Here is a 21,993-nt window from a genome sequence, read left to right as displayed (position 1 = left end):
GGATTTGTCTGTTGTAGATATTTTATATTAAGTGGATTCATACATTATGCAGCCTTTAGTGTCTGCCATTTTTTCATTTAACATAGTATTTCCAGTGTTTATCCGTATGTGTCATTTTTTGTGGCTGAATAATACTCCATTTTACAGACATACCATATTTTATTTATCATCATTTGACAGACATTTGGGATGTTTCCACTTTTTTTGGCTTTTATGAACATTTGTGTGTATTGTTTTTGAGTAAACATGTTTTCTGTTTTCTTGGGGTGGGTATTATACCTGAGAAGGAACTGTCTTCTACAGTAGATGTACCATTTTACTACTAGCAGTAGATGAGAGCTCCATTTTCTCTACATTGTTACCATCAATTTTTCATTTTTCTTGTATTTTTTTTTTTTGTTTTTGTTTTTTTCTCCGGTACCGGGAACCGAACTCACGACCTTGCACTTGCCAGGCAGGTGCTTTTGCCGCTGAGCTAAATCCCCAGCCCCTGTATTTTTGTTTTTATTTTTTATTTTTTTGGTACTGGGAATTGAACTTAGGGCCTCACGCTTGCCAGGCAAGCACTGTGCTGCTGAGTTATATCCCCAGCCAATTTTTCATTTTTAAAAAATGTTACTTTCATAAGGCTGTACCATACATTGAGTGACTTTAAACAGAAATTTATTTTCTCACAGTTACAACAGCTAGAAGTATGGGTATTGACGGCACTATACTCCCTCTTAAGACTTTAGAGAAAAATCTTTTGCCTTTTTTAGCTTCTGATAGTTGGTAGCAATTGTTAGTACTTTGGGGTTTGTGGCAGCATAATCCTATCTGTGCCCCTGTCTTCACACAGGGCTTTCCTCTTTGTCTGTCTTGGCTCTCAGTTGTAGCCAAAATTTCCCGTTTTTATGAGCATAGCAGTAATAATTGGATGTAGGGCCTACCACATTGCAGTGTGAACTCATTCTTTTTTTTTCTACTCAAGAACTCATTCTTCATTTGATTACAGTTTTTAAAAAGTTTCTAAATAGGATCACATGTGTAATGGATGGGCATTAATTTTAGGGGACATTATTTAATGCACATCGTAGTAGATATAAAGTTGTATGTCATTATAGTTTTAACTTACATATCCCTAATGGCTATAATGCTATTAAGCACTTATTGATATATTATTGACTATTTTCTTTGCAGTAATATGAAGTTCTTGTTCTTTACCTGTCTTTAAAATTAGGTTATTTGTGCTTTTATCATAGAATTGTGTAGTTTTTTTTTTTAATGTATTTTGAGTTTTAGACCCCTAACAGATTTGTATTTATTAGTAGCAATACTTTAATTATAATGGACATTGTTAATTTTATCTGAAAAGAATCTTTATCATCTGTCCACCTTTAGAAGCATTGATCTGTGTATTAGATATATATTAGTTCCTCTTTTTTTTGGTACCGGGAATGGAACTCTGGACCTTACACTTGTCAGGCAGACGCTTATGTCACTGAGCTGTTCAGATACATATTAGTGCCTCATATATACCAGGTAGTATTCTAGGCATTTGAAGATTCAAGTGAACATGGCAAGTTTCTAACTATATGGAATTTGTATTCTATTATAATTAATAAAAATATATTTTAATTTTTGAAGAATTTAAGAAAAATTGGATGCACATATTACTAATTTTTAAATATTTCTCTCAAATATTTAGATCTAAATGTTAAAGAGAAAATGATTAAGGACATGCGAATGACACTCGAAGAACAAGAACAAACTCAAATAGAACAAGATCAGGTGCTTGAGGCTAAATTAGAGGAAGCAGAATGGCTGGCCACAGGTAAAACAAGTTTGCTTACGTCTTATAGCAGGCATGATGGTACACACCCATAATCCTAGCGCTCAGGAAGCCAAGGCAGGAGGATTGGTGTAAGTTTGAGGACAGTGTGGGCTACAAAGTGGTTCAAGGCCATCATGAACTGTATAGCAGGTCTCTGTTTCAACATCCCACTTCTCTGGAAAAAGATTGCTTTTAGTATTTTAAAGCATAATTTTTCATTTCTCTCCCTCATCTTTTTTTAAGATTTCCCTTCTAAAAGTAATACAGAATTTATAATAATTCATAGTACTAGCCAGGTGTGGTGACACACAACTGTCTAGCTCTTGGGGAGGCTGAGGCAGGAGGATCATCATGAGCTTGGGGCCACACTGGGCTAGTGAGTTCAAGGCCATCAAAAACTATATAGTGAGACCCTGTCTCAAAAAAAAAAACAAAACAAAACATAATGCTAAAGTATTTGGTGTATTCTTTGAATGTCTTGTCACTCGTTATTTTACACTGTAATACAAATCTTTTTATTAAAGTAAAATTATCTGCAATAAAGACAGAAAAAAAATATTCCATAATAATTTACAAATAAGGTTCAAGTAGCTTCCTATGTTTTCAAACATTAAAAATGTGCTTTTATCTGAGCTTTACATCTGTCAAATTTTTGGCATTTCTTGTATTTATCTCAATAAATACTGATTCTGTTACCTTTAGAATACTGTCAGAACTTTTCTAGAATATGTAGAAATATATAACACTTAATTTATTAGTAATGAAGCTATCTGTGTTTCTTAGAGAGTGAGCAAAAATTTATTTATTTTAATTCTTCCATGGTGCTGGGTAGCACACCCAGTACCTTGTGCATGCCAGGGAAGCGCTCTGTCACTGAGCTCTCCTACCAGCCTGAACCATCTTATACATACATAGTTTTGGCAGGATATTTGTGCTTACCTAGCCTCATTATCTTCATCTGTAAAATGTGGTTGATGACAATGCTATGTACACAATTGCAAATTACTACTTTTTTCAGATTGAGATGCTAAGTATAAGAGTACTTTGTAAATCCCAAAACTGCACTTGTGAATACAAATGTGATGATGAGTATACTCAACCTTGTACTTTCATAGTCACTTTCATGGACATGGAGTAACTGTTTTTTGAGAACTCTATGTACTATCCTGTCTAATTAAGGTTAAAATGAATTCCTGAAAAGCAACAGTAGTTTTTCTTCACTAAGAGTTTGGTAAAAACTCTTCAAAGGACAGCTTTTAAAGTAATCTCAGTTCCATTTTGATCTGTATTCTGGGCCTTGCTGACTTTTGCCCATATTTCATGTCAACTATATCTCTTCATGGTATAATTTTTGCATGTGCTTTTTAAAATAATTTTGTTTCTTCAAATCAGAATTAGAAAAATGGAAGGAAAAATGCAAAGATCTGGAAACCAAAAGTAATTGTAAGTCAAATAAAGAATTTGAGGGTGACACGGACGTACTTCATAAAAAGCTCAGTAAGCTTCAAGATGAATTGCAGGTATGATTTTATCTGTCTTTGTATCATATTTCTATTGAGGGAATTCATGTGGATGTACTTTTTTCAGTGCACAATTAAATTAAATGGGGAAAATTTTGTACAACACAAACTATTAAGTGCCAGTGAAAAGGGAATGATTGGGGCCTTAGTTTTATATTTGGTGTATTTAATTTTTAAGTTACCATTGCTAATTCTTTCAACCAACTTTTCTACTCCTTAAATTTCTAATTCAGCAAATATTGTTATGGAGAAGGTGACCATTAAGAGAACTATTTTGATTACTGTTCAAGGTTTAATTATTAAATTGGAGTGAACTCATATATTCTGTTTTGTATTTATATATTTTGTCTTATTTAACCTTATGTACTATATGTAGAAAATGATATTGGGAAAATGTTTTTTCATGGGATTTTTCAACTATGCCATTTATTATGAAAAATAATACATCTACCATATCCAGAATGTGCTTATTAAGTAGTGTTAGTGTACTTTGCATTATTCTGAGATCACATGATCACATATCTTAGTTGTTGAACTATAAGGCTAGAATGAACTGCCATCTAATAAAGTGGATTTAGATCTTTTTAGAGTGATAGTATTGTTTTTCTTTTAAATGGTGTTTTAGTTGGATTTTGAAATTATAAAATAAAATGCCAGTAGGCCCAAAGAATCTAGAGAAACAAGTTTGAAAATCACTGAGGTATTATAATCGTTGTCCAGCTGCTCTCAAGTTCTTTTTAATAAATGCCCTAGTACACAAGTTACTCTTTATTTAGCATCCTACGCTCAGTCATTGTTTGTTTTGAAACGGTAGAATTGGAAATGACCAAACCTCCCCCATGTGGCATTTATGTAGGAAGACTTCAGTAGCAGTAGCTTTTCCAAAAATTTAAATTTTTTATTTCTTCTTAACCTCACCGATAAAGTCCTTAGGTGAACTTATAGCAAAATAAAGTGTATAAAGGCAGGCAAAACCAGCTAACGTTTCTTTTTATAATCTCAAATAAACTCTGATCTTCTCATTACTTAAAAATACCTTTTCATAGTTTTTAAAAAGGTGAAGTGTGGTGGGTTATATGATAACATTAAAAACAAGTTTACTAACCACTTAGGCATGCAGTAATAACTTGTACCATTTATAGGAATGTGAACAGAAATATAAAGTTGATAGAAAGAAATGGTTAGAAGAAAAAATGATGCTTATCACGCAAGCAAAAGAAGCTGAAAATCTACGAAACAAAGAGATGAAAAAATATGCTGAAGATAGGGAGCGTTGTTTAAATCAACAAAATGAAGTGGTTGGTAACAATTTTGTGGATGGATTTCTGTTGTTTTACTTTGGTTTGTCTTGTTTATTCTTGGGATTTTTGTCAGTCTCTCCACAGTTGCTTTTTTCTCTTCTTTTTTTTTGTTTTTTTTTTTTGGTTTTTCTCTGGTACCGGGAACCGAACTCACGACTTTGCGCTTGCCAGGCAGGCGCTTTTGCCGCTGAGCTAAACCCCCAACCCCCACAGTTGCTTTTTTAAAAGAAAAATTTTTTAATGGTAGGTTTGGTAAAATAATTTTCTAGTCAGTTCATCTCAGTTCATTTTAAGATTCTCTTATGTTCTTCTAAGTTTTCTCAGTCTTAACAAGTTGGAGAAATACTTAATTGCCTCTCAATATCTAGATACTAAATCTTTTATATTTTTTTGATTGCTATAGAGTTTTTCCTGCAGTATTTTAAAGCTTTTTACATTTTGAACTATGTGTTCTAATATGATATGTGCTTATTATCTCATAAGCCATTTTATCAGAGCTTTTTAAAAATGTCAACTGAATAGTTTCTAGAAGACTGCATAGGTAGAGGTAGAAATGGTATTCAGTTTTGCATTGACTAGCTATAGTTCTTGTAAAGAAATAAATCAGACCCACATATGTAAACATCGTATTGTCTCCCTAGTGTAAGAACCTGAAAGAGTAAATAAAATCTGAAAGGTGCAATAGATATTGTGAAAGGGAAAGAAACTGCTCAATGGGAAGGAACAACTGGGATGAGCGAAAGGGAAAAAAAAAAAAGGAAGGGGAAAAAATATATGTGTATACACAGAATAGCTGGGACAATTGTACTGCTGATTTCTACTGGTCTGTTGAAAGGAACATTATTGTTTAACTTTTTTTTCTTCATTTTCATTATTGTTTAACTTTTTAAAATTTTTTTCTTTTTTTAACTAATTTTGAATGCTTATATCTGGTAATCTGAATAAGTAAGTTGAAGACAACAATATGCAACATAACAACTTTTGTTGAATTCCTACCGTCTTGTTTAGTGAAATTCTGTATCGTTTTTAATGTTTTTTATTACTATTTTTTATTCTCTTTTTTAAAAAAAGAATTTTATCCTAGCTTTTCTTTCCTTTCTCCTCTTTCATTTGGCAGTTTGGTACATAGCGCTGCCAATAAGAAAAACAAAGTTAAAAGTTATCATTGATCCTCGCAAGACTATTTAGCAACAGACAAACATTAGCTTTAAATGAAATAGCAATTCTTTATTTATAATGGAGTAATAGTAATTTGGCAGTATTGTACTGTAGTCTTCTGACATTTGTATTGTTTATGATGGACCTTAACGATAACCTTTTCTATAAAAATGAAAATGTTAATTGTCAATAAATGAAGAGTGGTTTTTCCACTGTTCTTACCCCCTAACTTCAAAGCTACTCCAATATTTAATATTGGACAAAGATGGTCAGTTTTTATGATTTTTGTGTGAAGTCTTTTCTGGACAGAACATGTCAGTTTACTTACTGAGCTCTAGTTTAGACCAGGCCTGTAGTCTACTCCAGCAGTGGTGCATTTTCCTTACCATTTTTTCCCCGCCAAATATTCCTGAATACTCTGAGCTGTGTAAACCAATGTCACTTCACTTCTGATTGTATAACATATTGAGGAGGAGTCTGTTTCCTTTGTAGGTCTTTTGTTTTTCCCCTGAAATGAAGTGGAAGGAAGCAAGAGCAGTGTACAGTGTCCTGGGGCCAATGGATATAGCTAGAAAAGTCAAGGTACATAGGCAGCTCTCAAGGCCCTTCATGGTGTATCTGTGAGAAGGCTGCCTTTAATTGTGTACTACGTTTAGTCTTAGAAAAAACTGTATCTCAAGAAAATCCCTTGGTTGAAGTATCTGTCCTGTCTGAAAGTATAGGGCCTACCTCTGTGTGCTCTGCCCTTATGTTTCTTTGTGTAAATAAGCTTCCTTTGCTCTTATTTTTTGATTTTTAAATCATTTACAGAAAAGTTACAAAACTAGTAAAGAAATTTCTTATATATATATCACCCAACTTTTCCTGATGTTAGCGTCTTACATAACATTATAATGGTAATAACCAACAGATTAATTAAATTTTAAACCTTTCTGAAAAATATTCACCAGTTTTCTCACTATTGTCTATTTTGGAGTCCCAGATCTAATCCGGTCTACTACATTTTATTAGTTGTCATGTTTCTATAGAGTATTGACTCGAGATTTTCTTTATGTGCCAAATCCTTTGAGGCTAATATTATAGCTCTGAGATGGTAATATTTTTCATTTTATATGTCAACTCTGTGCCTGCAGATGCCTCTAGGAATGTGTTAGTTAGCTTTCCTTTGTTGTAGCAAGTACCTGTGATAATCAATTTATAAAGTAAACAGGTTTATTTTGGTTCACAGTTTCAGGTTTGAGCCATGATCATTGGCCTATTGCTTTATACCTGTGGTAGGTAGCACATCACAGTGGGCACACAGGGCAGAGAAAAACCTTTACCTCACTGAAGGGAACCAAAAGATCATAATCCCAGTCTCCTTTGAGGGCATGCCCTGGTGACTGAAAACCTCCCACTGGCCCTATGTCCTAAAGGTTCCACCATCTCCCAGCAGCACCAAGCTAGGGACCAAACCCTCAACATTAGGACATTCTAGACCTAAACTCTAGCAAGGAACTACTAAATTGAATAGAATTCTGATGCTGTAGGAGTTGCTTCTGGCTTTTTTTCCTGTCCCATACCCCCCCCCCCCCCGCCCGAATCATCCTGGCCATTAGTAAGAGACAAGAAGTAAAAAACTGTAGGCTGTCATAGTTTTACCCATTCTAAACCAGGAAGGGAGCCAGCTTTTCCTAGGCAGTTGCTCCTCTGGAAGCAGTGCCAGCAAGTATACCCACTTGAATTCATTAATTTTCTCTCCCTCTCTCTCCACCGCATCTTTGTCTTTCTATCTCTCTGTGTCTGTCTGTCTGTATCACTCTCTCTTTTTCTCTTTTTCTCTCTCTCTCTCACCTAGGCTGGACTTGAGCTTCATGGCTTAAGCAGTCCTCCTGCTTCAGCTTCTTAGGGGATCTGGGGTTATAGGCATTCCACTGTACCTGGCCTCATTTGAGTTTCAAGTCCTAGAGAAAGCTGGCCTAGTTTTTTCTCCTATGTTTCTTTATCATCATTACTCCAGAGCCTCCTCTTCTCTCTCTTTTTTGATGAGAATAACTGTTTTGTCTTTTATCTTTTACTTTGTTTTGTTTTGTTTTGTTTTGTTTTGTTTTTTAAGACAGAGTCTATGTAGTACAGGCTGGCCTTGAGCTCATATACATAGCCCAGGCTGACCTTGAACTCACTAGTGATCCTCCTGCCTCAGCCTCTCTTGAGTGCTGGGATTACAGGTGCGTGCCACCACACCCGCATCTGTCTTTTAGTAGTATATTTTAGTTTTGTCCATTTTTGAACTTGATATAAATAGAAATGCATTTGTTTGTGTCTTACTTCTCTGACTCAGTATTAGTTTTTTTTGAGTTACCCATGTTGCATAGAGCCAAAGTTAGTCTGTTTTCTTTGGTAAATATTTCAGTGTATGAATACATTACCATTCATTCATTGTAATGTTTAAGATATTTGGGCTTTCCGTGTTTCATGAATAGTACATTCCCCATAAGAATTTTTTTTTTATATTTTTCTTGGTACATATATGCGTATGTTTCTGTTGCATGGTATCTAAAAGTAGAATTCCCTTGATCGTAGTGTATGTCTGTTACCTTGTATTTGTTTTGATGTGAATTATGAATTACCAACTGGCCTCATACTATTTATTGAAGAGACTGTTTCTTCCCCACTGCTGTGTCACTTTTGTCTTAAAGAACTTGTCCAATGAATACTTTTTATTGTGTATGATTAGGGTTCAGATTAATTTTTTTAAATTTGATTATTCAGTTCTTTTAGCACTATTTGTTAAAAAGATTGTCCTGTCTTTATAGAATTTCTTTGACACTTTTGTAGGACATTAATTGACCATATATTTGTGGAGTTTCTTCTCTTTTATTAATTTCTCTATCTTTATGCCCTATTAACACTGTCTTCATTATTGTACAGTAATATGGTTGAAATAACATAGCTTATGGCATTTACTTTGTTCATTTTCAGCTAGGCATTTGCATTTCTTTCTTTTTTTTGCCTTTACTGATTTTTTTGAATTTTAAAAATAAAAGAACGAAAACATCTTAACAAACACACATACGTTTAGAAAATAACACAAAAACGGTACAAGCAATACAGAATCTCAAACAGCGTGATAGGAAATTAACAATGGTTGTTATATTACATATTGATAGCTTCAGTTTGGATACTCAGATAAACAAATATAGACATGTAAAATTGATCGTACACTTAAACATTAACTGTTCCTTTCAATACAGCAATCAAAGTCAGTAGTACAACTATGTTAGCTATCCTGTGTAAACATACATATTTTTCCCTTGACATTTGCATTTCTATATAACTTTTTAAATTAGCTCTTTTATACCTATACACGTGCACATGCATCTGAGTTTTGATGGGAATTGCTTTGACTAGGTTTATTAATGTTGAGTCTTTTGATCTTTGAACACAGATTATCTCTCCATGTATTTAGGTGTCTTTAATTTTTCAACAATGTTTTATAGCTTTTCAATATTTTGTGTGTATCTTTAATTTACTAGTGAGTATTTTATGATTTTTGAATACATGGTAAATGATTGGTTTTTCTTTTTTTATTATTTGTTGTTATTAGATTTGTTATTTATTCATTGTAATTTTGTCCTCTCATTTAGGAGTGCTAGTATTAATTTAGAAGGTATAAGTGTAATTCTTTATTACACTTATAGAAATGTCCAGCAAGCTAATTTTTTTTTTTTTTTTTTTTGAGGGAGGTAGTACAGGAATAAATATAGCCTGTAGACATTTAATGTATGTAATGGTATTAAGTATTTTTCTTTTTTTTTTTTTTTTTTTTTTTTTGGTTTTTCTCAGGTACCGGGAACCGAACTCACGACCTTGCACTTGCCAGGCAGGCACTTTTGCCGCTGAGCTAAATCCCCAGCCCCTAAGTATTTTTCTTAATAGGGAAATATTTTATCAAAACTTGACTACATAGTTATATATCTTGTCCATACTTATATTCATGGTATTATATCTAATAAATGTTTGTGAATATTCTTAGGTTCATCATTTCAAAGTTTACTTTAATATTTTCTCTATTGGTTAGGAAATACTGACAGCACAGTTGGCAGAGAAAAATAGTGACCTTCAGAAGTGGAGAGAAGAACGAGATCAGTTGGTTGCTGCTTTAGAAATACAACTGAAAGCACTGATCTCCAGTAACATAGAGAAAGACAATGAAATTGAGCAGTTAAGAAAGAGCACGTCAGAGGCTTCTGATATAGTAAGTAGAATGTTATTTTTTCTATGCCATTTTATTGAACATAGGATTCTTCAAAATTAATTGACGTTCTGGCTGGGGATTTAGCTCAGTGGCATAGCACCCGCCTGGCAAGCCCGAGGTCATGAGTTTGATTCCTGGTACCAGAAAAAAACAAACAAACAAACAAAAAGTAATTGACTCTCAATTTAGTTAACTCAGTAGACCAGAGAGGAATCAAAGTGAAAAATGTAAATATTTCTCATGAATTTTGAGTTTTCAGAGTTTGTTTCAAGACACCTATTTTGTCTTTTGTTCGTCATTATCACTTACTTATTATTATTTCTCAATGGCTGAGGCATAGCACTTTCTGTAAATATGTGGTCAGACCTCCTAGGTTAGAACCTATGGCATGCATGCCATAGCTGGCTGTTTATTATCAGTGGAAGCTCCACAAGGTTTCCCTTCACTGTCCTAGGTAGAGCAGTTAAAAAATCAACAATTGATGATTTTTGTCTCTAATCTGTCTTTAAAGTGTAGAAATGTGATTTAAAATGAATTCTTAGTAATACTTTAATATTTGGAGCCACCCTTAAGTTTACTGTATAAAGGTACAAATTATTTTGAAAGTAAGCACAGTTGGTGAGCATCATGAGTTGTTCAAGCAGTTACCTTTTTAATAGTACACTGGGGCAAGAAATCCTGAATAAAGAGATGACTGGCTTTCACAAATAGTTGTGTCCCAGTGAGCGGAGTCAGGGTGTATCTGAAGTTGGTCTTTATGAAATAAATGATCAGCACATAATGATCTGTTGCTGTAGGAACTTGAATAACAATGAAAGAATGTGTATGCGTATGTGTTGGAGTGTATACATATTAGGCATTAAAAGATTGAGTGGTCTGAGAGAAAGTAAAAGAAAAAACTAGATAACTACTGTCACCATGATTTGGGACCTTTGAGGAAAATTGTTTAACTTTTCAAAACTCTAACAATGTCTTCATAATAGAGTTAAGAAATTAATTAAGAGCATTTAAAAATAATTACCATAGTGAAATCCAGTATATACTAATTGCTTTCCCCATTATTTGGCAATAATGGATAGGTGATATGAAAGTTGTGTTTGACTTAATTTTGATGGCTGTGATAAGAATATCTGTGCTGGAACTTAGCAAGTTTAAAATGTAGTCTGGTATTTCTTTATAAATCACTTAAGTAGGATTTAGGAAGAGAACCTACCATATGGTAGAATGAGATGAAGAGCACACTTCAAGAGAAGATTTAGTTATCATTATGGCCTTAGGGTCTTAAAGCAATAATGATGATCAAATTTTCTTGAAGGACACTCTTCATCCTATTTTCCTGTAAGATAGGTTCTACTCCTAAAACCTACTTAAATGATTGCATTCCCAAGAAAATTGTATTATGAAAAGCAGTTGAGAATTTAAAGTTGCAATTCAGTACAGAGTTGGCAATGTCTCTTTTTCTTTCATCTGGGAAGTAGGAATAATAATTTTTGTCAAACCTAATTTGAGAATTACAAGGAAAGAAAAATGAGAGTTTGAATGTAAACAATTTGGGTCTTGAAAGTAATCTTTCAGATTTTTCCTTAGATTAGATTCAGAAGAAGTAAAGAGTTGCCCAGCTTTTCCTAAGTCTTGAGGATGAAACAGAGGTGGAGGGAGGTATAGGTAGTCACTAAATAAGTCTTTAATTGTTTCTACTGTTTGGGCTATGTAAATCTTAATTTTATATTCTTTGTGTGAGATATTTTAATGCATTTCAGGTTAAAATGACTTACTTCTTCAATATTTCATTAATTTAGGAAAAAAAAGGAAGTATGGTCATGAAGCCCGGACAAACTAGTTCAAAAGATCCTGCTAGGGTTGAAAATGAACCTCAATCAGCAAGTTTTGAAATTTCCAGGAATGTAGTGGAGGTGAGTATTTGGTAATACATTTCACTTTATGCACCATTACTCCCTCAGCAGAACTTGTAAGTTTTGGCAGTAGTTGTAGGTATCTTGCTACATAACTAGCCAGGTGTACTTTTGGCTGCGTGAAGGACAACTGGAAGCTTTTGAGAAGTAGAAATGTTTTTGGGCAATTTGATCCCCAAGTAATGTTTATCTCCTCTTAAAAACAGTAGATCTGTTAATGTAGACAAACTTAACCAAAGAGAAAAAAGAAGTGGCGGGGCTGGGCATTTAGCTCAGCGGCACAGCGCCTGCCCAGCAAGTGCAAGGTCGATCCCCGGTACCGGGAAAAAAAACCAAAAAAGATTTAAAAAAATAAACAGATTTGATTGTCAGAAATAGTAAATCTCATAAAAGAAACTAAGGATTATTTGCTCTCGTAAGATATTTCCTTAATAAACATTATATTAAAAAATATGTTTTGGGAAGTTGTATTCATATAATAATTTTGTCACTAGCTTTTAGTGACTCACATTGAATTTCTTTAATCTGCATTGGATCTAGGTTTCTGTGAATAACTTTGAGTAATGTAAGTGTTCTAAGACTGGATATGAAAGATAAAAATTCTGTGTCACTTGAAATTTTTGAGGATAAAATTAGTATTTAAATTTATATGTTAAACACATATATTGGGAACAGTCAGTGCTGGGAACTTTTCTAAGCACTGGCACTAAATAAAGAAACAAATGAGATGTGATTGCTTTCCTCCAGGAGTGACATTCAAATTATTGATTGTGTAACCTTACCTTCTGTGCTGTGTGTTAGAACAGAAGCTAGAATTGAGTGCTCCAAGGAACACTGAGGATATGGATTAGAGATACTAGGATCATGCTGGACTTTTGCCAAACAAATGGGAAGGGAAAGGCATTTTAACCTTGGAAAATAACATGAGCTATTCCTTTTATCTTTGGCCTTTTCTTGATGCTTCTTGGTAGAATTTCACATAGTTAGTATTGATTTTTAGGGACCAATACAAATTGTAAAGTTTGTGGCGAGTTGAAAGGTGATCCGTAAATAAGGTTTAACTCCTGATTACATGGGCAATGACGTACAATGAGGCATTTTTTTCTCCATAAATGTATATGTGTTATCTTCAAACATAGGTCCAATTTCTTATCAATTTTAGAAGTTACTGTGTACTTCATAGTTTGAGGTAAATTCTGTGGTTATGCTCTTTTGTATCCTTTTTTCCAGCTTTCATGAAATTAACATGTTCGGCTAGGCTGAAAGTAAGTGATTCATTTGCATAGCTAGTATGGTTGATTCTTGGATTTCCACTGAATTTACATGTGGCTTATGTCTGTGGCCTTGGGTTCTTATAGCACATTAGCTACAAATAGATTTTAAGCGGGCTGGGGATTTAGCTCGGCGTCACAGCACCTGCCTGGCAAGCTCAAGGTTGTGAGTTCGATTCCTGGTGCCGGGGGGGAAAAAAAATAGATTTTGAAAAAGGGAAGTATTTTGAAAGTTAATGTTCCAGGAGGATAGGGTAGAGCATACAGTGCTTCTTATTATTGAGCCATAGAGAAATAGGATGTTACTGCTGCATCTTAATTGGTTATGAAAGACATTAAGGCCAGGCCAGATTCAACGAGTGAAGTGAGAGACACTTTTTCTCAACGAAAAGATGGCAAAAAATTTATAGCCAACTTTAAATCTACCATAATTAAGGTACTTGTTAAAGATTCCAGACTTTTAGAGATTTCTGACAGAGTAAGTTCATGTAAAGTCTAGTAATCTTTTAAACAAATCTGTAGATAATCTTGTCATATAAATTGGGGAAATGATAATCACTGTTTCCTCCAATTTTTTATCAGTGCAAGGGATTGAACCCAAGACCTCATATATGCTACGTACACTCTATACTTCTCAACTACATCTCCAGTTTTACATGCCTTACATATAAACCTGGAAATACCTACATAATAAACTATGCTTGTTGTCATTGCTGTGTCCCATTACATTTTTGTGTTTCCCAATCTATTGTCTGTGGTAGGCATTTGAGATAATTAATTTGTGGCTTATAAATAATATTCTATAAATAATTTTTTAAAATTTTGTTGCAGGATGGATCAGTGGTTCTTGATTCTTGTGAAGTGTCAACAGAAAATGAACAAAGTACTCGATTTCCAAAACCCGAATTGGAGATTCATTTTACACCTTTACAGCCAAACAAAATGTCAGTGAAACACCCTGGTTGTACCACACCAGTGACAGTTAAGATTTCTAAGGCCCGGAAGAGGAAGAGTAGTGAAATGGAGGAGGTAAATTCTTAGCTAATAAGTAAAGTTAACAAGCAAGTCTTATTACTGTTAAGGTCAATTATAGGATATAGTGTAGCTCTGTTACACTCTTTTGCTGTTAGTAAGGAGATTAAAGTCATTATTTGAGGCATATTTTATATCCTTTAAGGATAGCCAGTGATATAGCTCAGCAGTACAGGTGCCTGCCTGGCAAGCTCAAGAACCTGCATTCAATTCCAGGTACAAAAAAAAAAAAAAAAGAGGACTAATACTGTGGCTTAAAAGTCCTAAACAAAGAGCTGTGGATATTAAAATAATATATTAATACATAGCTTATCCCTTATTTCACTTAAATTATAATAGGTCAATTATAGCGAATTTTACTGGAGAACTGTTTCTCTGTATACTAGTGTGGTTCAAGCACATTTTCATTTTCTCTCCAGTGGAAGATGAAAAAGACTGATAAAGAAATTATAGAAACTGAAATGACTAACTTGTTGCGTATGTAGTTTTTGTCTTTTAATTAATGTTTATGTCTCTGTGACCCAGTAGGCTTTGGAAGACAAAACCTTTTTCCATTAGCCAGATTTAAAATTTGGGCTTCAGTGTAGTGGTAGACTAAAACCGATTTACCCACTCTCTTTGTAGCCCCTTGTATAGAGGTGCCACACCTTTTACTCTACCTTAGTCATGCAGATCTGGTGAGTCACATATGCTTTCTGTCAGCTATTGCTGTACATATGGTAAACAAATAGTAAACGACAACTTTATTGTTCAAGTCACTTGTTTTAAATTTAATTATAATTTTTTTGGAAAATAACTTTCTCCCAACTTTCTTTTACTCCTTTAAAAAGTAGTGTATTTTCAAGCTAATAGATGAACAGAAATAATATTAACTACTCCTGAGGTTCTCTGTCAGGTATTAAGTTTGCTGGTGAATATTATTGTGGCTATCCAGCTACACATACAACACCTTTACAGATTGTTTTGTAATGTCTGATTATCTACTTTTGTTCTAGGTATTTATGTTTATTACAGTTTAAATGCCATTAAAACACTAATTTCATCATCATCTATATTAACTTGACTTTTTCTTGTACTTGTTTTAAGAGAAAAGGAAAAATTGAGTCTAGTATTCAAGTGTTAAAATATAAATACTTTATTAAATTTGCTATTGGTGTGTACCTATCACATGTATCTCAGAAAAGTTTTACAGATGCTTACAGATATATCATGTGGAAACTTAAATTTTTAAACTGATTTTGTTAATAGTCATCAATGCTATAATAGATTGACTATGTGAAAATTATTTATATAATGCTGTATTTTAATCTAGCAAATCCACATAAATCCAATGAATACTTGGAATATAAAGGGCTAGCATTTTATTCATTCATTTGTCTCTCATGGTTACTGTCTTCCCCTTTTCATGGGGTCTGTTTTGTAACTTAGATCCTGACTGTTCAGTCATAATTTCTCCACCTCTCTCTTGCCCCCATCCCATGTTGTATTTTTTGGCACAACTTGGATTCACATCAATTAAATTTAGTGAGTATACGTACAGAAGGCTTTGACCTGTGCGAGATTGTATGAGAAAATGAAGCTGTCATGCCTACTTAGTAAAGAAGAAAGATTATTAATTTTCACTTTTTTTTTTGTTTTTTTGTTTTTTGTTTTTTGTTTTTCTCCAGTACAGGGAATCAAACTCACGACCTTGCGCTTGCCAGGCAGGCGCTGTGCCGCTGAGCTAAATCCCCAGCCCCAATTTTCACGTTTTTCCTTTGTGAAGTTCTGTTTTGTTTTTGATGTTGCTAGGTTTCAGTGAGAGGTCTTGTATGATATAAGAGTTGGAAAATAAAGATAAAATTAAGATAAAATGTTACCCTTCTAGGTTTTTCATTTAGCGTATGGTACTTCATCATTTATTCTGTGTGTGGAAAAATTCATACCTGCAGTCAGGATTGACAGCCTCAACACCATTGACATTTTGTGCTGGATACTTTTTTGTTGTGGGCTGTCCTGCAAATTGTGGCGGTGTTTGGAAGCATTTTGGTTCTACCCACCAGTTGCAAGCAACTTTCTCCTTCTTCCTGGCAAAGACAACCAAAAATATCTCCAGACATTGCCAGTGTCCGCTGAGGTCAGAATTACCCCCAGTTACAAGATCATGGTTATAAATGAGACATAACATTTTACAGATGTTTCTATTTTCTTTTTAAGAAAGCAAATATTATCCAAAAATTAACTGGTACTGAAATTCATTATTTTTAGGACTTGGTCAAATGTGAAAATAAGAAGAATGCTACACCTAGAGCAAATTCTAAGTTCCCTATTTCAGATACTAGACCCTCCTCTGTCAAAAAGGAACAAAAGGTTTGTCTTTTAATTTGTCCAAAATTGACGATTTCCATAACTTACAAAATAGAAGTTGAAAATTAAAATATCAAACTCAATTACTAATTATCCAGAAACCTACCTGTGTCTGATTATAACTTCCATTTCATATCCATCTAATTCAGCTTAGATATAACCTTTAGCATTTGGCCAGTAGAAGGTACTTGTTGTATTTACTTCTGGCTTAACACTTAGGGTTAGGCTTAACACTTTATCCCTCTGTGTGTATAATTAGCCCTGAGTTCCTTATCGAATAATTCATACTTGTCTCTGGTCTCTGTAATTTAACCATAGCCAGAACTGTTTCCTTCTAATATTTTTCATGAACAATAACAAAAGGTGTTTGTTTACTAGGTTCCTGCACATTCATCATCGAAGAAAACATACTCTTTACGGAGTCAGGCGCCCACAGTTAGTGCAAACTCGGCTGCTAAGGAAAAAGAAGGGGCACTACAGAAATTTGGAGACTTTTTACAACATTCCCCAGCAATTCTTCAATCAAAAGGTTTGTAGAAAATTAATTAAAGGGCCTTTGCTGTTACATAGTAGGGTACTTTCTAATACCTGATCGGTATATAGACTCAAATGTTTAGTACAGTGAGTATTAACTATGCTATGCACAAGCATTATTCTGTATTAAATACTGTGGGAAGAAACAGATGAAAAGATGATGTGCGTAGGTATTGACTGTGTATTAGAAGACAAAAGTTTATTTTTTTAAACTTTTTAAAAAGTTTATATGTGAGTCATTGATCTAGACAGAGCGGCCTACTTAATTAATAGAGGTGTAAGAAAAGTGGTATGATAATATTGCACTGGAGAAAACCATTCTGATTAGAGGGCTTTGAGAAGATTGTATGGAGGAAATACTGATTTATAATTCAGTGTAATATTACTAACCACTGTTAGTATTATGGTGCTTGTTTGACTGTTTGTATTCTATGCATATGCATAAGTTACCTACCTATCTGTAATGTGTTGAAAACATTTCTGTAATTGTCCATTGAATTTGCAAATATAGTATGCTTCATGCTTTTTTCTTTACAATATAATGTTGAATTGTATCTGTTTGTATAGTAAGATATATCATATACACATACATACACAGGCACATCTACCAGAGGAAATAGTTTTAACACTGTTAGACTAACAGAAAAGTGTATAGTACTTCTATGCAATTGTAGGTAGCAATATGGAAGGGTAATTTGGGAAGAGTAGATGCAGGAATGGGTTTGTAGGATTTCATCAATGGCAAAAAGACGATGAATTGGAGATGAAAAGTAGGGGAGCTGGGGACTAGAAGCAGAGGACAGTTGAATTGAGTCATAGGTTGTATGAAAATACTTTCTGTGAAACTTATTGCAGGAGTCTCCAAATTTTCTTGGTTCAGTGCCCTTAATGTCTCAGTAATCATTGTCATTGTGCCCCTGTACCCAAAAACTTACCTAGTAGCCTAATAGCCTCATCCATTAGAACTTAAAAGAAAACAACCACTAAAAATTTAGCTTCTGAAAATCTAGTTTGCAAAACTATGCCATCATCAAAAGGAAAGTAATGTGATGCAATTTTGGAACCTTGCGCTGCCTTGAATCATCAAGGATCACTGTTTCCCTTGAGGACCGAAAATATCCTGAGTTGCTCTTACAGGTTTGCTGCAGGATGCTTTAATGCACAGGTTTGAACCTCAGACCTGTCAAATATCTGTTTTTAAAAGTATAGTTTGTGTAAACATGGAAAATATCCAGACAAATAGCAAACTGTTAAATGGTTAGATTGGGAAACAAAGGACTTATTTTAGAAGATTATGTATTTAAATTATATTGATTGTCAAATATTAAATACTTTCAAGGAGAGGAATGTTCTTATAACGTCGTGACTTCCTTACTTGGTGGCTCAGTTCCTTGACAGCTTCCTCATTAATATACTTGGCATGGATTTTAGTGTTTTAAACTTACTTCTAGGAATAAAAGACACTCCCACTTTGGATGGTACCTATAGTGCCTGTCTGTTGTGGTGGGTTGTTTGGAAATGGATGCAGAAAAGGAATTTACCCTGGCTGCTCCCTTATCTTTCAGCTTCCTTCCTTCATCAGCCTGTCACTAATCCTCATCACTAGCTTCACTTAGTCTTTGTCACTCAGCACTGTTTCTTCTGTCTCAGCACTTACTTAAAGTATAATTCTTTGTTATTATCTTTCCCTCTAGAATATAAGCTCCGCAGGAGCAAAATGTCTGTCTAGTTCTCCTCACCTTTTAGTACATTGCCCTGCTCATAATAGTGAGGAGTTTGGCTTCAGGCCAAACCATATGTGGCTTTTTTGTAAAGGCCAACTGTAGACAATCGCAAGGACTTGTGTGATAGACCTCATGGGAAACGTTTCCCTCTCTGTACCAAACTCGGTGTGAAACCAATGCACTGTAGTCTCTGAAAGGAGTTGTACTTGGGGACTCTGGTCTCCTTGCTTGTGATGTACTTACACATATCTGCATTTCTAGCCTGGTGCCTCCTTTCAAAGTCTCTTTTCTGGGGTTCAGCATAGGTCTTCTCCACGTGCCTCTGCCAGAGACTTCATTTTGGAGAGGAAATAGACAATCCTTGATATTTTCTGCACTGCGATTTAGTGCTTTTCTACTCACAGCCCTTTGTCTCCTATCCCTCCTCCCCTGCTCCTCAACCTTCAGTCCTGAGGTCTATAAAACTCAAGAGCCTTTGTCTGGGACTATCTAGGCAGTAAGATGCTTTACTTCTGTGCTGATCGACCTGATCCAAGATCATGCACCCATTTCTTAAGGTAACATGGAAGAGGGTGGGTAGGAGTTGTTGCTTTCTTAGTTCTGGCCTCATGGCAATACTATTGCAGTAAGTGGTTGAAAGTTTGGGAAATTGGTTTATTTTGGCTTCTTTTCTTCAGCTACCCTGATACCTGAAGTTCAGCCCTCTCGAGCCAAGCTAAGCTCTTTACAACAAAACTCAATTTAGTATATTTCCATAAAGTTTTTCTATTTAAAATATACATGTATATGTGTATGTGTACACACATATGTATTTATATATCATCAATCTATGTATACGAATTTTTTGAACCTGGATGGAAATATGCTTTCTATTAAAATCAGTGTCCGTTAAAAAAATAAATACACCAAGTATGAAATTTTAAAATTCCTACACTTCCCAGAAGGAACCAATAGTTAAGAATTTGGTTTCTATACATGTGTATGTGTCTGTGTGTGTGTATGTGTGTGTGAAGTGTAAGTAAAGGGTTTGTAATTCTTTGTATACATCCTTATGCACGGGTATTGAACTAACCCCACCACCTTGTTTTTGATACACAAAATCTACTATGCATGTATCTGGCTTTCTGGATTAACATGTAAACTTTTTCCAAGTCATTAAAGATACTGAAATTTTACTGGTTGTACTATAAACCTTTCTGCTTTGTTGAACACTATCCACAAGATAGTTTATTTATTTTACTTTTCCCACTCTTACTCTTAATCATTATTTCATGTGTTTCTTAAGCATTTAATCTTTTTATGAGCTATCTATTTTATGTCCTTTGTTGCATTTTCTTTTCAATTTGTGTATATTCTGTTATGAATGATTTTGAAAATTCTTTATCTTAGGAGTTAATAAACATTTTTATTTCTCAGCAAAGAAGATAATTGAAGCAATGAGCTCTTCAAAGCATTCAACTTTAGAAGCAAGTAAAGAAAATGTATCTCAGCCAAAAAGAGCGAAACGGAAATTATACACAAATGAAATTTCATCTCCTATTGATATATCTGGCCAAGTGGTAAGCTACCATTTCACTTTTCATTAATGTAAGACTACTCATGTTCTTTTTAATTCTGAAGTATTGCTAACAATTTAAATTTTATATGATTTGAATTTTGTTCTTTGGACCAGATCTCTTAAAGCACATGCTTTAAATGTCATTTTACTCTTGGTCTCAGACATATTAACCTTATAGTAATTAGATAGAAATATTGTATTAATGTATATATAAGTGTCATACATTTATATTTGAAACCACATCAGGGAAGTATATTTCCATCAATAGAATTATCACAATTTTAGGAATTTATTTGCCTCTAACATCTATTGTTACTTGTACAAGTCTGGGTGCAAATATACCTAGTAAAAATACAGAATTAACATTTAGCCATTTCCTCCCACCTTCCCTCTAAGTCTTCCAGGTACTATTAAAAAAATGGCAACTGTCACCGACTCTGACTCATACTCTTCACTCAGAATGGTTAGTGCTATTACAGAGAAGGTTCTAATTTTCTATCACGCTTGCATTTGCTTAGTGGATGACAGTGAAGGTAGAAAAGTAGTTAAAGAGGAAAAGCTTCAGTGAGTGGCCAAGAAAAATTAGGAGAGATCTTTTTTTGCAACAGCATCAGGAAATTGGCACTCGAAGGCAAGTGACAAAGAAGTAGGGTCTGTTAGGACGCATTGTTACTACTATATTGTTAGTCACTTTTTTACCATTTTTATGGTTAGTACATAATTTCCTCTCTTGGCTGAAGATTTTTTAGTTTATTAGTATACAACTACTTCCTAAGTTATATACCTGTTGCTGTAAAAAGCCTTTTCTCAACATTAATTTGAAGCATTTTTTGTGTCCAATATTTCAATAGTTATTTCGAGGTTATTTGTGTCCTTAATTTAATATAGAGTGTAGGTTATAGAAGATGAAATACCTATAGTCTAAGCGAACAAAAAGACACTAATGTACCTATTATCTTAACAATTAATCACATGAATATATATTATCACTCATTGTAAACAAGCTTATTTTTTATCTTTATGTATAATTTTTGAAAAACTATGAAACTGTTAATTTCAGATTTTAGTGGACCAGAAAATGAAGGAAAGTGATCATCAGATTCTCAAACGACGACTTCGAACACGAATAGCCAAATAAATGATCTTTGAAGAATGTAAATTTTATATTCATAACCATTGTGACTTGCATCTTGACTTTTTAAAGATAATTGTATATGTTGATACATTATATCCTTCTGTACAGAGAATGCTGTTTTATACACAGTATAATTTTGATTGAGTAAATAAATCAACAATAAATTTCCTTGTATACTTTTTTATCTTGGGCCCTTTTCTGTAACAGGTTTTTTTTCAGTCTGTCTATTTCTTTTATCTGATTTATTGGCTCCATGAAGATCCTAGGAAAGATGCTCTTCTGTTTACTTTCTGTGCATAATGACATATGTCAAGTTTTTGGCTTATATTTAATGTAACCATGTTTATGATTTTTTTTCTTAAACTTGTTAAGATATACAACTGACTTTACATTCTGTTTGTATTACAGTTAGGATTTAAGGAATAAATATTTCAGGTCTTGTATTTCCCAA

The 21,993-nt window shown here is 33.9% G+C and overlaps 1 protein-coding gene across 1 annotated transcript in view; it reads left to right on the top strand.

The window, feature by feature from the left end:
- The window catches only part of Kif20b (kinesin family member 20B), a 52,623-nt gene extending 30,897 nt beyond the window's left edge, over nucleotides 1–21,726 (top strand). The window contains exons 23-32 of the mRNA XM_005385846.2: nucleotides 1,688–1,813; nucleotides 3,206–3,333; nucleotides 4,476–4,631; nucleotides 9,853–10,029; nucleotides 11,829–11,942; nucleotides 14,045–14,242; nucleotides 16,493–16,594; nucleotides 16,970–17,120; nucleotides 20,266–20,408; nucleotides 21,468–21,726. Of these exons, the coding sequence (XP_005385903.1) occupies nucleotides 1,688–1,813; nucleotides 3,206–3,333; nucleotides 4,476–4,631; nucleotides 9,853–10,029; nucleotides 11,829–11,942; nucleotides 14,045–14,242; nucleotides 16,493–16,594; nucleotides 16,970–17,120; nucleotides 20,266–20,408; nucleotides 21,468–21,545 (1,373 nt within the window). The 3' untranslated portion in view covers nucleotides 21,546–21,726. The remainder of the gene's footprint in view (nucleotides 1–1,687; nucleotides 1,814–3,205; nucleotides 3,334–4,475; nucleotides 4,632–9,852; nucleotides 10,030–11,828; nucleotides 11,943–14,044; nucleotides 14,243–16,492; nucleotides 16,595–16,969; nucleotides 17,121–20,265; nucleotides 20,409–21,467) is intronic.
- Nucleotides 21,727–21,993: the final 267 nt, after the last annotated feature.

The sequence above is a fragment of the Chinchilla lanigera genome, unplaced genomic scaffold (genome assembly GCF_000276665.1).
Source record: "Chinchilla lanigera isolate Chin_1 unplaced genomic scaffold, ChiLan1.0 scaffold00024, whole genome shotgun sequence".
NCBI lineage: Eukaryota > Metazoa > Chordata > Mammalia > Rodentia > Chinchillidae > Chinchilla > Chinchilla lanigera.
Note: the sequence above shows the minus strand (reverse complement) of the source record. Positions and strands in the feature narration are given on the sequence as shown.